The 21006-nt window shown below is 38.7% G+C and overlaps 1 protein-coding gene across 1 annotated transcript in view; it reads right to left on the bottom strand.

The window, feature by feature from the left end:
* Positions 1 to 1743: 1743 nt before the first annotated feature.
* XRCC4 (X-ray repair cross complementing 4) overlaps positions 1744 to 21006 on the bottom strand; it is a 137066-nt gene continuing 117803 nt past the window's right edge. Inside the window, exon 8 of the mRNA XM_044446276.1 lies at positions 1744 to 2050. Within this exon, the coding sequence (XP_044302211.1) occupies positions 1918 to 2050 (133 nt within the window). The 3' untranslated portion in view covers positions 1744 to 1917. The remainder of the gene's footprint in view (positions 2051 to 21006) is intronic.

Below are 21006 nucleotides of genomic sequence, written 5' to 3'. Positions count from 1 at the left end.
ATAGATCACATCCTCAGGGTCTTGGGATCTCAATGTAATGTTTTGAAATATGTTCCACTTTAAGACTACTACTTCAGTCCAAGTTATGTGCAATGGCAGGTGGCACATATCAGAAATTGACACTATGAAAGGAAATAGTCTTCTACTCCTGCATTCCTAACCCTGGGCTTCCTTTGAAGTTTATTGCAAAACTGCCCATGACACTTGTCTTCTTCAACAAACTTCACTAAAAAACAAAAATAAAAAGGGGAGGGCTGAGGAACTATACCAGAAGGCTGAACTATCATGGATGTATGCTTTGCTCTGTTCTGTTGTAAGAAGTGGTATGTCAGAAATGATCTTTTAAACAATTGAGTGGTATTTCTTGGAAGGGGGGCCTTCCTTTGTCAGATCTACTTCAATGGCATTGCCAAAAAAGAAAGAACAAAAGTGAACACATTTGCAAAATGTGGCACATGCTAACTTGTGTGTGTGTGTGTACATTTAACACAAATTACTATAGTTTAAATTGAAATACAGTTCAGCATAATGGGGAAGACTATGACTGGGTGACCAGTGTGACAGTTCACTCTGTTGTCTGGGTGTGGGTACCTTCAAGACTCTTCCCTGATGTCCCTTCCTAAAGTTCTTTATCAACAGTGTGGACCTGGACTGGACAACCCTTCAAATACATAGATGAATGGAGGTCTTTTGTAAAGGACACAGGGCAACTCTAGTGCCATTTAAACATATGTAATGGGAAATCTGAAATGAGTAGCAGTGCAACTTCTGGACACATTGCCCATCACTGTTCTAGATTCTAGCAATGCAGTGAGCCTAGTGTTATATCAGCTTAATTTACTCCATAAATGGAATATGCAGATGATGAGCTCTCTAGCTAATTAGAGACAACATGTGGGACTTAACTGGTGTCCAAATGGGATTATCTACTTCCATGGTCCTGAGCACCACCACAAAATGCACATGCTACAGATAAAAGCTTTATCCTGCAGCAATCTGCCATCTTCATTTCCTAAAAATAAATGGGTTCAGACAGTATAACCCAAACTCAAAAGCTGACTGTGGGTTGTCACTGAACTGAAGGTTATCATGTTGTCTGAAATCAGTGTTGGATCACGGTGAACAAGTCACAGTTTGCAACTCAACAACAAACCAAGGATTCTTTTCATGGGTAATTTGTGGTTAACAGGCCATGGCTTGGTAGTGCAGCTGTTTTTGGATAACAGAATAACCCATATTTCAATAGCAACCCACAATTCAATCACAATCCACACTGAATCGTTGAGTGTGGGTCCCTGGATTGTTTGACTTAGTCAATGTCTCTGACCACTATGTGGGGCCTGGTGAAATCCATGTGAAAGAATATGGGAGCAACTGGAGGCCTGGCTTTGCTTTTCTGTAACTTTTTAAGGCAAAACAAATTAAAAACAAATGTATGAGGCTAAAGAACTTTGGTGGGTGCCAAAAAGGTGTATTAGGGTGCATGATACTAGAGTGATAAATATGAGAGGCTTTGTCAACTCTATCTTTGGGAAATATTTTACAACTACCTGTGAAAATGATGCAGGACTTATAAGACACCTTTTTTCCTGAAGCTATAGACTTCAGGCTTTACACTCCCCTTAGTTTTTACTGCTTCCACTTTGGTGGTCTGGTTAATTTTCCTTTCTAATCCAACAGTATGTAAACCAACTGCCTGAAGTCTTAACAGTCTTGTATGAAAAATATTGACCACTAGGGGGATTGCATGCAAAAACTTTATTAGAAAAAGATAAATCATAGTTAAAAATTATTCTAAAATATGTCAAATCTTCCTGCCTTTGTAATTTCCTCCTCCACCTCCTTTTGAAGTAGACAGAAGAGTAACTGGAGTTTAACAAGATGAAGTCATAGTCTTCTTCAAGATTGATCAGATGGTCAGATATCATCAAAGAGGTCTTCAGGATCACTGGAGTTTCTTTCTCTCTCTGGGAGCATCCCTTTTGCCTCCAAAGGCATCCCTTTTGATGGCAATCCACTGTCAGATGATTTTGGTGAAGCAGAATCAAGTCTAGAAATTTAAAGCACATGTTGAAATAAATTTATGTTGATTACTTTGAAGAAAACTATATACAGAGACAAAAGGAAAGTTCATCTTTTGGAGACTACATTCAGGCTTGAGAAAGAAAGAATGCCTTATAGATGTCGCTTACTCCTCTGACCAAACCAGTAATGAATTACTCCCATAGCGATAGCTGACTTGTCACTTTTATATTTAATCTGATTCTCCCCTCTCTTGTTGTGAGTCAACATGACAATCCAGCCTGGGATGCCAACATGAAGAACTAAGGAGAAGCTAGTAAGTAGATGGAAAAGACAGCTAAGCAGCATGGCATAGCATTTAGTTGCCTGGACTTTTTATTACTTTTCTTGCATGTGATTTATAGCTATATTCTAATATTTTGACATGTACGGATAAATTCCTACATTTCAAGTTCTTGGCTTTACCTTCTGTGCCTGCCAATATTTGATATATTTCTTTTAAAAAATACTTGCAGATGTCAAAAAGCCATTTCATTTTTCCAGTTTATAGTGTTCATAAGGGCCTATTTAATCACATTTAAAAGTCCTGAGGAACATTTTTTCAAGTTTCCCAATGTCTTTAGTCATCATTGCTGTTGCTTTTTTAATATTAGAAACATTTTAAAAAATCTTAAGCATAATACATTCACTAGGAACTGGTATTGGACTTGCATTGATACCGACCGTGTCATTTACCAATTAAAGAACAACTTGTACAAAACAGGGGCTCTGTGAGACACTCTACTCATGCAAAGCTCCAAACCTTCTTCCAAAAAACAAACAAGCAAACAAAAGCCTTATTCACATGCTCATTTAATGTTTGAAAGGGAAAAGGAACCATGCCAGCTAGCTGCAGCTCCAACATCAGTGCAAACATCAGGCTCCACACCCAACCACCATAGGTTCAAAAGAGCTGCTACACATGTACATTTTCATGTAAAACAGTGGCTTCCATGAAGTCATGAACTTCCATAGCCCTCAACAATAAATATATAGTGCAGTAATTTGATCAACACATTTTGCAAAGATCTAAAGGTATCACAATGTACATACTGAAGAAATAGGCAAACCGTATCTTTGCTATAGCTATTTATTACTGTTTTGCTTTTGTACATTTCTATATGAGCTTCCATGCTTTGTCCCAGCTCCTGCCAACCTTGCAGTTCGAAAGCATACGAATGCAAGTAGATAAAAAGATACCACTTTGGCAGGAAGGTAACAGCATTCCGTGCACTTCGGTGTTTAGTCATGCTGGCCACGTGACCACGGAGATTGTCTGTGGACAAACGCTGGCTCCCTCAGCTAGGAAACGGAGATGAGCGCTACTCCCTAGAGTCAGACATGACTGGACTTTAATGTCATGGGGAAACCTTTACCTTCATATTTCCATATTTCAATGAGTCAATAACACTTGTCTAGGAGCTTTGCTAAGCAGAATGATTTTCCATGTCAGGGACGTTCAATTGATTAAAAAAAATCTTAATTCCATTGCCTTTCCACTGATTCTTACAGCTATCTGAAATGTGTTGCAATCCATCATTATATTGCATAATATTGAAACTAAATTTTTAGTCAGCGGTCTGTTTGATATATCAACACAAGCTAAGGTTTCAAAGAATCCCAATTTATTATGACTAAGTGTGTTGGTATACACTGTCTGGTTCTGATAAGCCAGGATTTCCAGGCTCAGTGAGATATGCATACTGGCCCTCCAGTATTTTTTCAGCATGGTGGTACTTCATCTAATTCCATATTAGAACTTAACTTCTGCAAGAGAAATAATTAAACTTGAAAATATTTATAACAGTTCGTGATCAATCTGAAATCATTTTCTTATTTCATCGCTATTTTGTACATATTAAAGAATTGTACACAATTAACTGTTCAACACAAGCTATGCTGCCTTTTCCATGTCAATGAATCATTCAGGGGAAAGCTAGATATAACTCTTGACACAAAATTTCTCAGGGGCTGTTGGAGGCGCAAGAGAGGAAACTATTAGAAATCATATTGCTGAAGGGAAGAGGCAGAATTATACTTCCACAAGATAGTATTACTACTACTCCTCCTTATTACATTGCATTTATATTCTTTTTTACGCTTTTGAGGAACCCAAGGCGGCTCGCATACCTTAATTTTATTATTACAACAACACTATCAGATAGGCTAGGTGGAGAGTAAATGATTGGCCCAAAGTCACCCAGTGAGCTCCATGACCAAGTGGGGGCTAGAACCCAGATCTTTCGAGTCCCTAGTCCAACACTCTACCCACCACAACATACTGGTTCGCAATATCAATTGACAGTGCTAACTAGGATAAGGGCCTTTTCAGCAGTTGTACCCAGTCTTTGGAACATGTTCCCCAAGGAGGCGTACCTGGTACCATCCTTGTCTTCTTTTTGGCACAAGATGAAGACCATTTTATTCAAATAGGTTATTAATTAATAATAATTAATCATTAATTTAATTTTTATTAAATTAGTAATTTTGATAATATCAATAGCATTAATTTATTAATTAATTTATCATTTGTAATTAATAAATAATTTATTATTAAATGTGATAAATATCAATAGAGATAAGTCTATTTATGTGGCAGTTCCACCTCATGGAGGATACTACATGCATCAAGGATGAACCAAAACTACCCTCTAGTACACTGTTTCCTTATATCAAAGTTCTATGACTTCTTTTCCAACATGTCTTATTTGTTCAAGACTATAGTGTACAGTTGCTTTTCAGAAGATAATATTACATGATAAAGCTAAATGTGAAAAGAAGTAGGAATCTGCAGCTTGCATCAATTCCCACTGACTTTTTAGAAGTCAACGGAGTTGTGCCATATGTGGAGTTAATAGGTAAGGTAATAAATCTACTCCCAGGACTCAGAGATATGCCTGCCTTAGAACCTCAGCACAGTTTAACAACTTCAAATATATAAATAAAAAATTAACTCTCTCTATGACTTGTGCCAACTGATCTGGGACATGATCTGAAAGAGGGGTAACAACGTTGTTAGGCATTTGTTTTCTCAGCTGAAAATGAACCACACAAAACTGGAAAAGCAGATGTGAGACATCTCAATAGAGAAAGCAAAGCACCCACCGATGATTTTGGGTGACAGAGAGTCTATTCTAATAATGACAAGAATGAGGTGATGTGACAGATAAAGTAACTTAAATACTCTTACATGCACACAAACGCCATAATTGCTATACAAATTTGAAGCATTTGAAGCTTTTAGGACATCTAGCCAAAAGTCAGATATATACAAACATCTCTGAATAAAGCAGACATGCCATATGCCACTGTTAATAAGACAGGGAATAGCCATTTGCCTTTCTTTTAAATAATTTCAGATTAGAGGCAAAGTTTGCCAAGACTTGCATATGTGTAGAATTCTTGCTTTTTACCATGCTGGCACATCCATCATGACACAGTTTGTGTTGACACATTTACTGGGGCTTTGTTCTCAAATTTTCAATATGGGATTTGAAGGAATATAAGTTGCAGTATGGTCCATGTATTATGAAATATTTTCCTAGAAAGTCTAACAACTATACTGGAAAACTATTTGGACTTGGTTATGTTCTCTGCTCCATTTAAATTTATTATTAATCAATCTCCTCTCTGTATGAGAACGATGTGTAACTATCTCACTGGAAAGTTCCTATTTCTTGTGGTCTTTGCAGATGCAGTGGGGTTCCTTCGCTTCCCATTGCCCTGCACAATAACACATTCCACACACTTATTCATGGGGTAGCTCCTGATTAGAGAAGCTACCAGTATAAAACATTTACTTACCAGGGTATATAACTAAAAAATGCCCTGCCCATCAGCAGGTATCACACCCAAAATGATAAACATTCTTATACTTCAACCTGCACTTACCTGTTTAGGACTATGGCTAAAATAAAACTAGTTTCATTTTTGTTATCAACGTATCTTCCACATTTTTCTTTTCTAGTCTCTTCAAAATCATCACCAGCTTTACGTTGTGGAAAGGTTGGTTGAAATGCTGGACCCAAAGGCAATGTTGCTGGGCAAGAATGGAGCTGATGTAAGCCACATGGGCAATGGGATGAAGGGAGTTAGGAGGAGCATGAAACTGCATAGGTATGTAACAAGGGCTGTGTGTGTGTGCATGTGGGGAAGTGATCTTTTGTTCAGTTTGGTCAGGAAGTCTCCATGAACTGGGTCTTTGCCTAGTTCAGGGCCAGCACAGCTTTCTAGTTCTCAAGACTCCCAAGTTTCCCTAGACTCAGTTCTTGTGTACAGCTGCCTGGAGCCTTTCAAGAAAAAAAGAAAGACAAGGCACTGCTCTTTCTGATTAGTGTTCTGTGACCTAAGCTTACATACACACATATGACCTAAACTATTATAACATATTTACATGATATTATATATTATACTGCTGAGCCTCAAAGTTCAGTATGGAAATAAAAACCCCACCCCCCACCCAACAAGGCACGATGTGGATGTTTGTATTCCTGACTAGGATGAGGCTCTCTAAATATATGTGGCTACATGGGAGAATAGGTAGCAATGGGATGCTAGAAGGAGAGACTATTTGCTTATCTGGCCTTTCTGTAATGCCATATTCAAAGCATCTACTAGTCAAGAAGGGAGTAAGAACTACTTCTCTAGCATAAGCTTTTGGAAAAATTAAAATCTACACCTGCATTAATGCAACAGGTGAAATGCACTTGGACTTTCCCCACAAACAAGTTCTAAAGTCAATAATTCATCAAAGTACATGGGTGAGTTCCAAACTGAAGGCTTCATACTGGCCACATATTCTGCTATGTGCAATGGTGGCATTAAATTTAACACTGGAGTTCAATTTAAAACACTACATTCGTGGCAATATACTTGGATGCAGCTAGGGCATTATTTTTAAATGATAGATGTTACTACATGAATTAGTTTCACTCATTAATACATATTGCCCTAGGTGAGCAAAAATGTCCGCCTGCTGCCCGTAAACAGAATGTAAAAAGAAAAAGCGGAACACCACCAAGTGTTTGAATATTTCAAGCTTAACACTTAATTCAGCTCTTTACTAACTCACATTGCTCAATGACATAATAATGTGGAAACTTCTGTATTCACTGGCTTGTCTCCAGTAATGCCCATCCACTAGCAGATATGGGAAGTACAGAGGAAGAGAAAGTCCATGAATGGCAGTCCATGTTGGGTGTAGCCTCTTATTATTACATTAGGAAAATTAACATAATGGTATATAGGTCATTCTAAGTAGTTAAACTCATTGCTCTTGCTTATCAACAAATTCAGGCTTGGAGAATTAAAGACATACATCATAAAATATTCTACGGGCTTGAGGTGTGTTAACAAGAGACATACGTTCTTGTGGTTCATTTACACTTAAGCTCATTCCTACATAAAGAAATTCGACCACACATCTTGACTGAGAAATACTTTTGCAGCCACTGTCCCAGTAGGGAGGGGAAAAAGGGATCTGATTACTTAGTCATAACCACAAAAGTATACACAGCACAAACGGTTTGGTTTGCCTAGCTATTTTGACAAGAGCCTTTACAAACCTAAGACATTGCAAAGTATTCACTAATATTGCAAGAGTGGCTTTTCTACTTAGTTTCTGATTATATTTAGAATGATTTGCTGTTGGGCTATTTTTTCCATGGTAGCAAATCTGCAAAAGCTAATCATCTGGACCAAACTCAAAATCCTGTTGCCCTCTTGAACAGGGAAAAAGAGAGAGGCTGCCTATGATACCATACAGAAAAGGTTCAAATGTTGGACTGAGACTTGGTAAACCAAGTGTTAGTCCCCACTCAGTCGTGAAGCTCATTGGTGACTTTGGATCAGTCATGGACTCTCAGCCTAATCAATCTCACAAGGTTGTTGTTGTGAGGATAAAATTGAGAGAAGGAGAAACTTGCAAGTGGTCTTGGATTCATTGCAAAGAACAAAGACAGGGTAGTAAATGTATTAACAACAACATCATCATCTAATGTCATCAATATCACCAAAAGCTAGAGTTTAGGAGCAAAATTAAATGTGAACATTTTCTAATATATAAGAATCAGGAAGAGGGAAAAAGATCTGTTTGGTTTGTACTGTATTTATATACTTCCTAAACTTTATCTAAATTGAAACAGTCTATCCTGTGAAAGTGACACTTTACCAAATGTGTCTATTTGTGTGTGTGTGTGGGGGGGGGGGGCAAAATCCATGCAAAAATGAGTATGAGTCAAAATAACATGCATTACATTACATCATTCAGGAAAATGCTTTAAATATACATAATAGGCTAAGTTGAATACAAAAGGCAATTGAGAAGAAATGCACATAAAATACTTAATGCAAGCCTTTTAAAAATCCTTTATTTTATTTAGTGTATTTATATCCTGCCTTTTCCCTGCAGTGACCTTGAAGTGGCTTACAGAAACCTTCTCCTCTCCATTTTATCCACACAGCAATTCTGCAAGACAGTCTAGGCTGAGAGTCAGTGGCTGGCCCAAAATCACCCAATGAATTTCATGACTGAGTGTGGACTAGAACATGAATCTCCTTAGTCCCAGTCCAGCACTCTTAGCTATTACACTACATTTGCTTTCTCTGGTGTGCAAACTGGATGAACCAAATCTGGAATCCAGAAAAATGAGAAACCAAAATTGACAGATTTGTCCTTCTCTAATCAAGATATCACTATTGCTCAGCTGTCTGTCAGCACAGACTGTTAAACTAAAAGTTTTATATTATGTTTTATCATGCTTAATTGTTGTGAACCACCCAGGGGATTTGAGCTATTAGGCATATTAGTGAAGAAATGTGGTGGGCATTTGGACTTACGGTTGACAGCTCAGTGAAAGTTTGATTCAGTGTGCAGCTGTGGTAAAAAGCAAGCTCCATGTGAGGCATCATTTGGAAAGAATCAGAAAATACAACTGCCAAGATTGTACTCCCTTTATACACATTTCTGGTGCAACTGCACTTAGAATATTGTGCACAGTTCTGGTTTCCACATCTGAAAAAGGACACTATTGAGTTGGAAAAAATGCAGAGAAAGGCAATTCAAATAATGAAAGGATTGGAGCAACTCCTCTATAAAGAACAGTTATAATCTAAAGGACTGTCCGCACCTATATATACCTACCTGCCCCCTTAGATCAGCTCAGGAGGCCCTTCTACAAGAACCACCTCTCAGGGAGATGAGAAGGGTGGCAAACTAGGCAAAGGGCCTTTTCTAATGCTGCTCCCCATCTCTGGAACTCCCTCCCTAGGGAAATTTGCCTGACGCCATCTCTATTTTCCTTTTGGTGCCAGGCAAAGATATATCCTTTTAGGAATTTTTAAAAAACATTTAGCCTGCATGCTATGGCCCTTTTTATTTGCTTTTATAGATTTTTAATTCATTATGCTTTAATTAGTTTTAATGTGTTTTACTCTGTTAATATGTTTAATGCATTGTAAGCTGCCTAGGAAGGCCTTGGCAATTATAGGTGGCCTATAAATACAAACATACATACATACAAATAAATAAATTGAATTGTTTTGCTTAAAAAGGGTGAGTAAGGGGAGATGTGATAGAGGTGTTTAAAATCAAGGAGTGGAGAAAATGGAGAGGGAAGTGTTTCTCACCCTTCTTAATAATACTAGAATTTGGGGGTGGGGGTCATCCCATGAAGCTGATTGGTGGGAGAGTCAGAAGAGATAAAAGGAAGAACTTTTTCACACAGTGCACAGATAAACTATGGAATTCAGTGTGACAGAAAGTAGTGATGTCCTCCAGTTTGGATGACTTTAAAGGGGTTGGATAGATTCATGGAGAAGAATGCTTTCTATGGCTATTCCCCTTGTTAGCTATGTGCTACCTCTGTTATCAGAGGTGGTATGCCTATGTGCATCTGCCTGCTGAGGCACTTGGGCAGGTGGAACTCTTCTGAGGATCCTGCTTGAAGGATCCCGTTGGCAGCTGGTTTGCTACTATGTGAATGGGGTGCTAGACTGGATGGGCAAATGGTCTGATCTGGCATGGCTTTTTTATGTTTTCATGTTCTAAATGTAATAAATAAATACATCTTGCTAAGCAGAAGAAATGTTTGGAAGTCAGACATAATTGTTTCCTGATGCAATTAGCTGCTCTGATTGTTTCACATAAAATGCCCCAAACTTCACTGTACTCAGATTTGAAAAGTGACTTCTATTTGGCTTCTGTGCTGAGTAGTCAAGGTGCTTTTACCATAAAGATGAAACTCCTGGAAGTAAGACACTGCCTTCATCAAAAGGCCTAGTAATTAACATGGGAGACAAATTCAGACTGCTATATTAGGTTGTTTAAACCTCATATATTAGCATGGGGATTGAATACAAGAAATTCTTTGTTGATTGGACTAATGGCCTCTAACTGAGAATACCCTACGAACTTACAGTGAGGCAAAAATAACCTAGTATGTTGTAGTTCTTTGAAACAAGAGATAGGTGAACTAGAATTAGCCCTGCCTGTCCCTTCAACAAACTGAAATATAACCTTCCAAAAGCTTGGTATTTAATACTGGACTAGGTAGACTATACTTCATAGCCAAATCATCTGTAATCTTGAATCTCCTTCAAGTATTAACTCCTGAAGAGAAATGCTCTCTTGGATTGCTATGAGAGAATGTCAGGTCATGTGCATCTATGAGCACTAGTGCTAAACTTTTAAGAGTAAGAATTGTTTCCATGTAGTGCAGAGGCATACAGTAGCAGCTGGAAAGGTTCACTTTTGCCTAAAATGGATATACCATCTATTCACTGGAAAACTAAACAAATCCCCTCTAGTTGCAATTGTAAGCTTGTTTCTTCACTCTTTTAGACCCACTAACCTATACATATCCACTCAAAGGAAGTCCAATTTCCTTTAACAGTACTGAGAAATGCCCAGTTTAGATTTTGAAAAAGAAAAGGCATTTGAGATCATATCCCAAATATATGTTGCCTAGCGGAGTTCACCAAAGAATTCCGGAACAGTCTTTGCTTCATAGACTACAGGCAAAGACTTTGTGTGAATCACGAGAAGCTATAGATAGTTCTGCAAGAAATAGGTACCTCAGAACTTGACTGACCTGATGTGTAACATGGATCATGAACAAGAAGGTACTATTAGAACTGAATATGGAAAATAAACAGAATGATGTCTTTAAGGACAAAAGCAACAGACAAGAGCATATTTTATTTCCCTATTTGTTCAATCCGTATGCAGAACATATCATAAGGAAAACTGAACTGGGATCAGAAGTAGAACAAGTGGAAACTGGTGGAAGATGCATAATTTAAGATATGCAGATGATACAATATTACTGGCAGAAAGCAGTAATGAATTGAAATGACTCCTGATGAAAGAAGAAAATACAAAAGCAGGACTGCAACTGGATATTAAGAAAACAACAGAAGGATTACACAACTGTAAGGTCAATAATAAAGAAATAGATATTGTAAAACCTGTGAAAATTTTGCATACCTTGGCTCAATCATCAAATTAAATGGAGATTGTAGCCAAGAAATAAAAAGAAAACGGAGACATGGAAGAGCAGCAATGAAGGAAAATATCATCAAGTATAAGGATGTTTCACTGGAGACCAAGGCCAGGAACATTCAGACTCTAATATTCCTGATCACTATGCATGTGTGAGAAAACTGGGCAGTGAAAAAAGTTGACAGGAAGAAAACTGATGAGTTGAAACATTGTTCTGGGGGAGACCTTTCCAGATATCCTGGACCAACAAAAAGACAAACAAGTCCTAGATCAAATCAACCCAGGACTTTCCCTGGAAACAAAAATAATGAAATTGAAGCTGTTGTACTTCAAGCAAATGCTAAGGCAAGTCAAAGGCAGAAGGAGAAAACCAAAAATGAGATGGATCAATTCCATAAAGTAAGTCACCACCTTGCAACACAGCAGAGAAGTGCTATCAGGGACAGGACTCTTTGGAGAGCATTTATTCAGAAGGTTGCTATAACTTGGAGAAGACTTGAAGGCATTTGACAGCAATGAAGTATTATGGGATTGCCACCCAATAGTGCAATCTGATATGTCTTACCTGGGAGTAAGTCCCATGGAACATACATAGGGTTATAATGTAAATGTTTTAGAATGCACATTACTTAACGTATCAGTACCTTTACATAAGGCTCAATAAAGCTGTCCAAATTCTGAGAGAATGAATGCTTCCATCTACAAAGAGATGCCATCAATTTTTTTTAGTAGACCAGTCTAACTCTTTCTGGCAAGAACACTACCATGAATTCTTCATAAACTTGTGAAGAGTAAATTATTTAACTTGGAAGCAGGCTTCCTGTCTGCAAACAAAGGCAGAACTGACAGAAGAATGCTTTCTGAATTGCAACCAGACTAGTCCTTTGCCCCTTGTGGTATATTAACATCCTGGTAAGATTCACGGATGCTCTTCGTGTCCTCTCTATCCAGCCACAGAATTAATTATCTCTAGATAGGGTGATGACATCCAACCCTGGAGTCATCATTTGTTCCTCAAATGTTGAAATTCATTCCTTCTGAGAGCTGTGTCCCTGGCAAGTTTCACAGAACTCACCTAATGAACAGGAGGACTACTACAGACGTATGGAGAAAACAAGTAAAATGTATCCATCATCTGAAACACAAACACTCTCTTTCTCTCTCTCCCCCCTCACCCCACCCCACCCCACCCCACCCCCAGCTGCCTTCCTCAACCTGGCCATGCTGACTGGGGATCCTGGGAGTTGTAGCCTAATAAAACATCTGGAAGTTGGACAAAGCTGAACTAAAAACAGGGAAAAAAAACCCTTGTCAAGTCTACCACCCGTACTCCATGACAAATCATGGAAGCTCTTTCCACCTCCTGACCACATATGGCTACTGATATGCACTCTGTCAGCTTCTTTATTTAGATGCTGTCAACAGCTTCCTGTTGTATAGCAATAGACCCTTTCTTCATCTTTCACATCTAAGTATATGAAACCAGATTGTTCACTGTGGTTGCAACAAGGATCTAGGGTGATTAACTTAGAAAGCAATCCTATGGTATCTGGTGAGCATCCCAGGGACCAAAGAATGGCTCACAAAACCTCTCAGAGCTCAGAGACAATGCTTGGACCTCACGAAGGGGAGCTGGAATTTGACCCCAGGTCCCTTACCCTCACAACTGGCACAAGGAGACCCATGCCTTGCAGCCTCTTTTAGCTTGGAAAAGCAACCTCTGGGACAGAGGAAAGGAAGCACTGTGATGAGCAGGGTGGCTGAAAAAATTTGCTAGCAAAAATCACTCATGATGGAGGATGGTGAGGTGGAGATTGCCTCTGCCACTCCTCCTACCCTGCCATCTTCAGCCCAGCAGGGCATGGGAAATTTGAAAGCCTCCAAGTTTGGAGCTTCCAGGCAGCAGGTGTGCAATCAATAGGACTGTGACCTTAACCCTGAGAGAAAGACCAAAAAAAGATACACAATGAATTCACACTGATACAAAAAGACTGATACAGAAGGGAGTGCAAAACAAAACAAGAAAGAACTTCTCTGCTCTCATTATGGCAAAGCTGATATAGTTTTTAAAAATTGCTGCATGATTATTTGCATTCTTGTTTTACAGTGGGCTTGTCTGAGGCCTGTTTCTGATGGAAAGACAGCATGTCAGTGGAAATATTAATAAAAAAGAAACTCATTGGGCATATGTGGACCAGATGCAATCTATGTAAAATAACCCAGAGTGTGACACAGATGAATCCCTGAAGCACTAATGACCCATCATTCATGGGTTATTAGTAACAGGGCCTCTTATCTGAAGACCCATGTGGGTTTCATCCCATCTCTCTACCCCCTGCCTCACATGTCAGCGAAACAGGAAGACTGGCTGGCTGACATTTGTCAAGCATCAGCTTCTCACTTGAGGGCTTTACTTTTCTCTTCCAAAGGATAAATAGCAATTGTATGTTTATGGTTCAGCATCACAGTGAAAGCTTTCATCTTCTGTCTTTCATTAACTAGGAGTGTGTCACTATTTACAGTGTAAAACCTGTTTTTAATATATGTGCTGAAAAACGTAAGATATGAAAACATGGCATCTAGTTTACACTTTGAAGTAAACTATGAAGACAAAAAAGCAAAGAAAAACAAAATCCGGAGAGCCTATAATTAATGTGAAATGGCTGAAATCAGCAAAATTTACTTGCTCCAGATTTGTGCATAGTTTTTCTTTCTAATGAATCCAGCAGCTATTAGAAATTTATTTTTGTGAAATCATTTAAAACACTGCTAATGTTTTGCTGATGCTTCTGTAAAGTTAACATTTGTTCATGATCACTGAGCATTATGGCATTCCCAGATCATGACAGTCATGAAATAGGGCTTTGCACATGATCTTGTTAGATGTCATTACACCCATAACTAGGACAGCCCAAAAATGAAGGCAATTTTCACTAGCACCTTGAAAAATGCTGCCCCTCCCCCACATGCACTTGTGTAACCCCCCCCCCCCCGGCTTCCAATCATGCTACACTGTGCACCAGAGCCTTACACACAGGTAGGTCCTTACTGGGGCAGAGGCCTCACCTCTGCCCTAGGTTTCATACCATCTGGGCAGCTTTGGACCCGGCACTCAGCTGTGCACATGACAAATTTGACCACTGGGAGGCTCATGGGTGGTTGATAATCCACATGGCTGAAAGATGTGCAAAGTTCCATACAGCGTGAAATCTTTTAATCCTTATATTATTTTCTGAAATTCTGAACACTGTCCTACAGCACCAAATTCAGTGCATAGAAGCTTCCGTTCAGACTACTTCTTAAAGGTAATAGATTCCATTATCCGTGAGACTTCTGGCTTTCCCAGATCATTATGATCATGTGACTAGTCTTCTCACACAATCTTTGTAATCATGTCATTAAATCCATGACCATGAGACTGATTTGGAGTAAATAGTACTAAGTGGCATTTGCTGATTTTAATACCTAGCTTAGTAGACTGTTTGTTTGAATGTTTCTATTTTATTTCAGTTGTTTTAATGAATTTTGTACAGCACCCTGCTATTTGATCAGGCAAGATAGTATATAAATATTTCAAGTAATAAAGAAAAATTTACAGTAGTTATACAGGTATCAGTGGAGCCTATTTTCCACAACTGAATTACACAGTAGCTCACAGAAGGCCCCAATCTTCAAGGTCTAACCCAACATCATAATCAGGAGGGGATGTGGAAGAGGCAGGGCTGGCTGAAGACATTTTGCTGTTAGAGGTAAACAAGAGGGTGCCCCCTCCCCATTCCATGCATAGAAGCCAACCAGTCTGGCAGCTGAACCTCCTTTAAGCCAGGAGACAAGATATTGTCCACTAGCATGCCAGAGGGCAGCAGGTTTGCCTAGGAAGCCTGAAAGAGGCTACAGGGCATACATAGCAATGTCTTTCAAGAAACAGCCAGGTGTCAGGCAGAACAGCAGAGGGGATTGTAAATTGGGGCAGTCACCTTACCCCACCAAACAGTAGGCCTCTGAGAAGTAAATTAAATACCAGAGGGACTACATATATAAAGAAATTCCCATAAACCAGCTGTACCATTATGCATCTAGGAATGCTCCTTCTAAAATCCTTTTAACTGCCATAATTGAACTTGTTTTGTCGTAGTGAGAAGAAATTGATTTAAGTCCCATTAACATTTTGTTATGGAGTTTTGCAAATGCACACAAAAATATAGGTTTCCAATAGATTAAAAACAGTATTCAGTGCCAATCCTGTGTGCCCAGTTCTTGAGAAAGGTTATTGTGCTGATAGAGTTTGCTGGAGGGGCTTCAGGATGTGAAAGTGCTGGTTCCAGTGTAATGATTTATTTCCTCCCTGGATGACTAGCATGTCAGAATTAGCCTAAAGGCCTGCACTTAAGCAACTGAATTAAGAAGTTCTACATTATTTCCTGCTACTCTGCCATAAAACCAGTACAGACCTAGATACTTCACTCTAATCTCCTTTTTTTTTTTTTTTTTGCTGCAGTGCCAGTTCTGCAAGAGCATGGTGTAGAAATGGTTCTTGGATAAGTCTTAGGAAGTACATTAATTTTAAATAATCATCATATAACAACGACAGAAATACTTTTATGGGGATATTAATTTCTACTCCTGTAATAATGTGTGTCTATTTTCAGAATTAGGGAAACAGCAGGAGTACAGAGAGCAGTAAATGCTAATTTAACTTTAAAAAGTATAAATATGCATTGGAAACTGTTGTTCATGTTTATCCATTAGAGCAAAGAAGAGATATGTACAAAGTATAATCAATCAATCCATTATATGAAGCACAGGGGAACTTTTATAAAGCTACCATCAATAGTATTGGCTGGTGAAATTGGCTACAATTCTCGCTTCCCTCTCCCTGAAATTGCTAATGGTAGCCAAAACAGTGACAAAAAGAGTAATGTGTTGGGTAGACAAGAGTTTTAATGAAATGAATTGAGAAGACGTTGCCAGCAGACAGCAATGGCTAAATGTAGTCTCTTCTAGATAGGAGACAGCTGTATTCCTAAGTCTGTGACAGACAACCTTACTTAATTTCTAGCCATGCAAAGCTTCTTCTGACTAGAGGAATATACAAAAATGTTTTAGAAGCAACTGTATTACTATCAAGCTTTCATATCATAGATACAACACAAGAAAGATGGATTAGAAAAATACAATGCTGAGCATGTGTGTGTAAAGATTTGGCCATATGTTTTCTAAAATTTATCATAAGTGGCATGACAGCTGCCAACAAGAAATTTCAGAAGATCACAAACAATTTAAATATACTTAAGGGACAATTATCAGCCCTTTTCAGACACCTAATCCAGGTGAAACAAATCCATATAACAGAAGAAAGTGAAGCAGGACTGCAGTGGAAGACCCCCGCCCCGCCCAATTTCCAAAGTCTGTGGAGCAGTTATACAGACTGTAGCTCCTTTCAACAGGGCTGTATCCCCAAGGTAGCAAGGGGACATGGAGTGCCCCCTCAGTAAGGCAGACATGTCCCTTTCTCCTGTTGTCCCCCAAATTAAGTACATGACCACATAAATGCTGCAACTGTGGACTTAGTTACAGCACAGGATCACTGAAGTCTGTATTTGAAAGTTCAGACCCACTTCTTGGGAACTGTAAGCAGTAGCTGCAGCGTAAGGCAAAGCCCCTGAAGGAATCAATACCAGTGAGTGGCTGCTGGGCTCAGGATAAAAGGTCACAGAGTGATATTAGTGGCTTAAGGAGCAGAATGTATACTCACTCGGTGGTACAGGTAAGTATCTGCAGGATCACTCTGGATGCCTATAGGATAATGTAGGTAAGTACTGATATGATCAGGATAACAGTCTATAGCGCAGATAAGTAGCAGTAGGGCTAGGATGAATGACCATAGAGCATAAGATAAGGAGTTGCTGGCTCAGAAAGAATGCCTAGATAATGATGCTAGCCATAGATAAGTAGCTACAGAGTCGGTCTGAGACATTACCACATTTGCTACAGCAGAGAGATTTCTTTTCTTGTCCATTTGTTCCTGTGTGTTACTGACTGCACTGGGAGACTGAATGCACTGGGAGATCCCTGCTGTCTTTCCTAGCATCTACTCCCCTGTTTCAGCTCTTTAATCTTTTGAGCCAGGGAGTATTCCCTAACTACTGCTCCCTTTTGAACATCTGTTCTTTTCCAGATGCTTTTCCTAGCCATTCTTGTGGATTGGGTTCATTAGCTCTACCGACTGCCAGTGCAGTGTAGTAGTAAGTTCTGGACTGAGACTCACTAGGTCTAATCCTCCCTCTGCCATGGAACTCACTGGGTGACTTTGGGCCAGTCACATACTCTAGGCCTAACCTACCTCAGAAGACTGTTGTGTGGATATAATGGTGAGGAAAACCTTGTAGGCCACCTTGAGTTACTCAGATCAGGAAGAAAGGCAGACTATAAACACAATGTAATGTTAATAAGAATACTGCAGAGGAGCTGTATATGGATATGAAAAGAGATTCTGGTTAAAGAGGTAGTTTGGGAGATGAAAAGCCCAGGAAAGAGAAGATAGTGGTAAAAGAGAAGTGAATAGAAAGTCAAGATGTGTCTGAAATGGTGGAAAAGCAGAGTTTTTCTGAAAAGGAGTGGCAAGAAAGAACAGACATAACATACCCAAGGATAAGATAGCAATTCAAGAGAGAAAAATTAGAAGAAACAATACATTCTAAGTTGACTCTGCAAAAAAAGGAACCACCTTAAAAGAAGGGGATTAGTCACTCCTAATTAATCTGGAATTTCAGTCTGGTCCAGTTGCATGAATTAACTATCCTATGGAATGCTAACATAGCTGTTTCTTTTGTTATATTGACCTGTAAACTAAAGGAAGGTTCACCTATTTGTAATTTTACATAACAAAAGTTAGTTGATCAGAAGAATAGTTTCTTTTCTTAACTCTGGAGGAGAAACCACCTGCTTACTCCAGTTCTGTCTTTCTTCTCTTTGGCCTATTTTTCTAGCATTCAGGCTTTTATTCTGCTTCCACTGTCTCCCTCAGAAATCTTGAATCTCATGCCTTGATTTTTTTCCCCTTCATTTTAACCAGACTTTACTGTGGATAGCTATTACTACTGCACAATCAGGAACACCTGGGGAATTGTATGGCAAGGCAAAGCCACATACACATACCACACCCATCCAAAGCTAGGTAATGAGTCTGCAGGAGTTGGCTTCAGTGCTAAATACGAACCAAGATGCTTTTTTCTTAAAACTGAAAGAATCCCATCTTTTACTTTAATGGATGTTTCTTTCCATATGGAAATAAGTTCTAAAATGTAATGACAAAACAACCCCAAAGGAGAAGAAACAAAACAGTCAAGTGTGATATAAATAAATCAGCATATCAATCCAACTTTTTTGTCTTGTTTATCTGGAGCCCTGAATCTTGGTAAGTAAGCACTTGTGTGGCTAGTTATCATTGCAGGGAATGCTGTGCATCACTTGCCTTGTGGTGTTCAGGAAGGTGTGACCTTGGAAATCTGATTGCATTTGAGTCCAACAGACTTTCAATGCATTTCCAACCTGAGGGCCAAAAGTGATCAAGTATCAAAAACTCTGTTGGATTTGCTACACTTCTGTAGGGATGTTATACCTTTTTTGGGTGGGGTAAATATTTCCTATGATGTTATACTGGTTTACAGCTGATTCTTTCAGCTATCTCAAAAACTGAAAGCATGGGCAAGGTTGCGCATTCAAGCAAGAATGGCTTGAATATTTTGTCTCCTGGCTATGAATGATGCCATCTTCTTAACTTAATAGAAACTCACTTGTTCAATAATATAATCCTCCATTCTCTGGCATAAATGTTAAAACGGTTGGTATAATAGCAAATATGGCTGGGGTCTCTAATGTTGTGCCTCTTTTGGCATCCACCAAGTTCCCTGTCACTCCTTTTTAAAAGATTCTTAAGAGATATTTTATATATATATATATATATATATATATATATATATATAAAAATAACTGGGAGATTGGAATGCAAAGTGAAGTCTTGCCCTCAGGCTCCATCTTTATGTTCAGAAAAGTGGTTTGTGTTTTGGAGCGCAGACATCACCTTTGCCTTACACTTAAGTTCTTGGGTGAGCAAGTTCATTTTCTTTTAGTCTCACTTATCTTATGAGAAATTAAATGTTTTGTGACCAGCTATGACACTCCAAATTCACCTATGACAAAAAGGATGGAGACTCTTGGATACGCTAAGTACAGTAAAACATCATACACAGTATTTTATGCACACTAGTAAAAATAACCAGCGTAACCGCTTTTTTGAGAGATGATTTCTTGTTTTAAAAAGGAATGGTCAGATGAAAACACAATAGGAATGCCCACACTGTAAATATCTGGAGCAATTATTATTGTGTCTGATGATTAATCTGCCCCTTCCCCAGTTAATTCTGTTAAATCTTTCTATGTATGGACCAACGTGTTACTACACTGTGGGTTGCTCCAGACGAATGGGCTTGCCAGGCAGGCAGAGACTGCTACTATGCAGAGTAACTTAAATTAGCTATCACCTTGGATCTGTTCATAGGCATCTCCGAAGGTGAAAGCTGGTATCATCTATACAAAAGAACTGCAAAGGAGACACTTCAAAGAAAGTGCAAAAGACCTTTGTCTGTACCCAGATACTCATTCCAGGCAGTACTCCTTGGGGAATATGTTTAATTTAACAGTTTGTTGCCAGGCTTTCTTTGTTGTTTCTTCATAGAATAAAGGACAACCATTGTCTAAATGTTCCTCTTGCACATAGTAGAGATCAATACAAGACAAAGAGGAAGAATTAAATCAATACAAGAATAATAAACAAAACTAACTCTGATTTAATCACATAATACACATGATTCAAACAGCCTCTTAAGTACTTGGCTTGCTTTACCAATTCAAGTTAGGGTTTTGGCTATGCAGAAATGCCTTAAGGCTTTCAGAGCTGTTTACTCTCTATCTAGCAAAGATCCTTCTGTTAATGGGGAATCCTTTCTCTTCTATGATATCTGTACAATTCATAGCATTCATTTTTGTCCTCCATGCTATTTAACATCTACATGAAGCAGAGTCATCAGCAGGAGAAATATGCAATAATTCTGATTCTATTCAGAGACATATATTAGTTAAAGGTTCTATTTTGGTAGAATTTAGTGCATGCAAGTTTCTGAAGAACACAGAACTCTTCATCAGGCAAGATGGAATAGATGTTACTTGTATGTATAGTTGTTCTTAAATAGGTTTTATTACCTCTCATTCTTTTAGGAAAACATACTTGTATCTTGATTTGCTTGAACAAAATAGTTTCCTGCACTAACTGAAGCTAGGCCAGTAAAAACGGAAAACAGCTCTGACTATTTCACCATACCGTGTTTCCTATTCTCTGGGACTAGCACCAAACCAATAGTTATCCAATAGTTTAAACCAGGGGTCTC

This window comes from Varanus komodoensis, unplaced genomic scaffold (assembly GCF_004798865.1).
Source record: "Varanus komodoensis strain SLA01 unplaced genomic scaffold, ASM479886v1 scaffold5, whole genome shotgun sequence".
In the NCBI taxonomy this organism is placed as follows: Eukaryota; Metazoa; Chordata; class Lepidosauria; order Squamata; family Varanidae; genus Varanus; species Varanus komodoensis.
The sequence above is the reverse complement of the archived record's forward strand: the minus strand, read 5'-3'. Positions and strand labels throughout refer to the sequence as shown.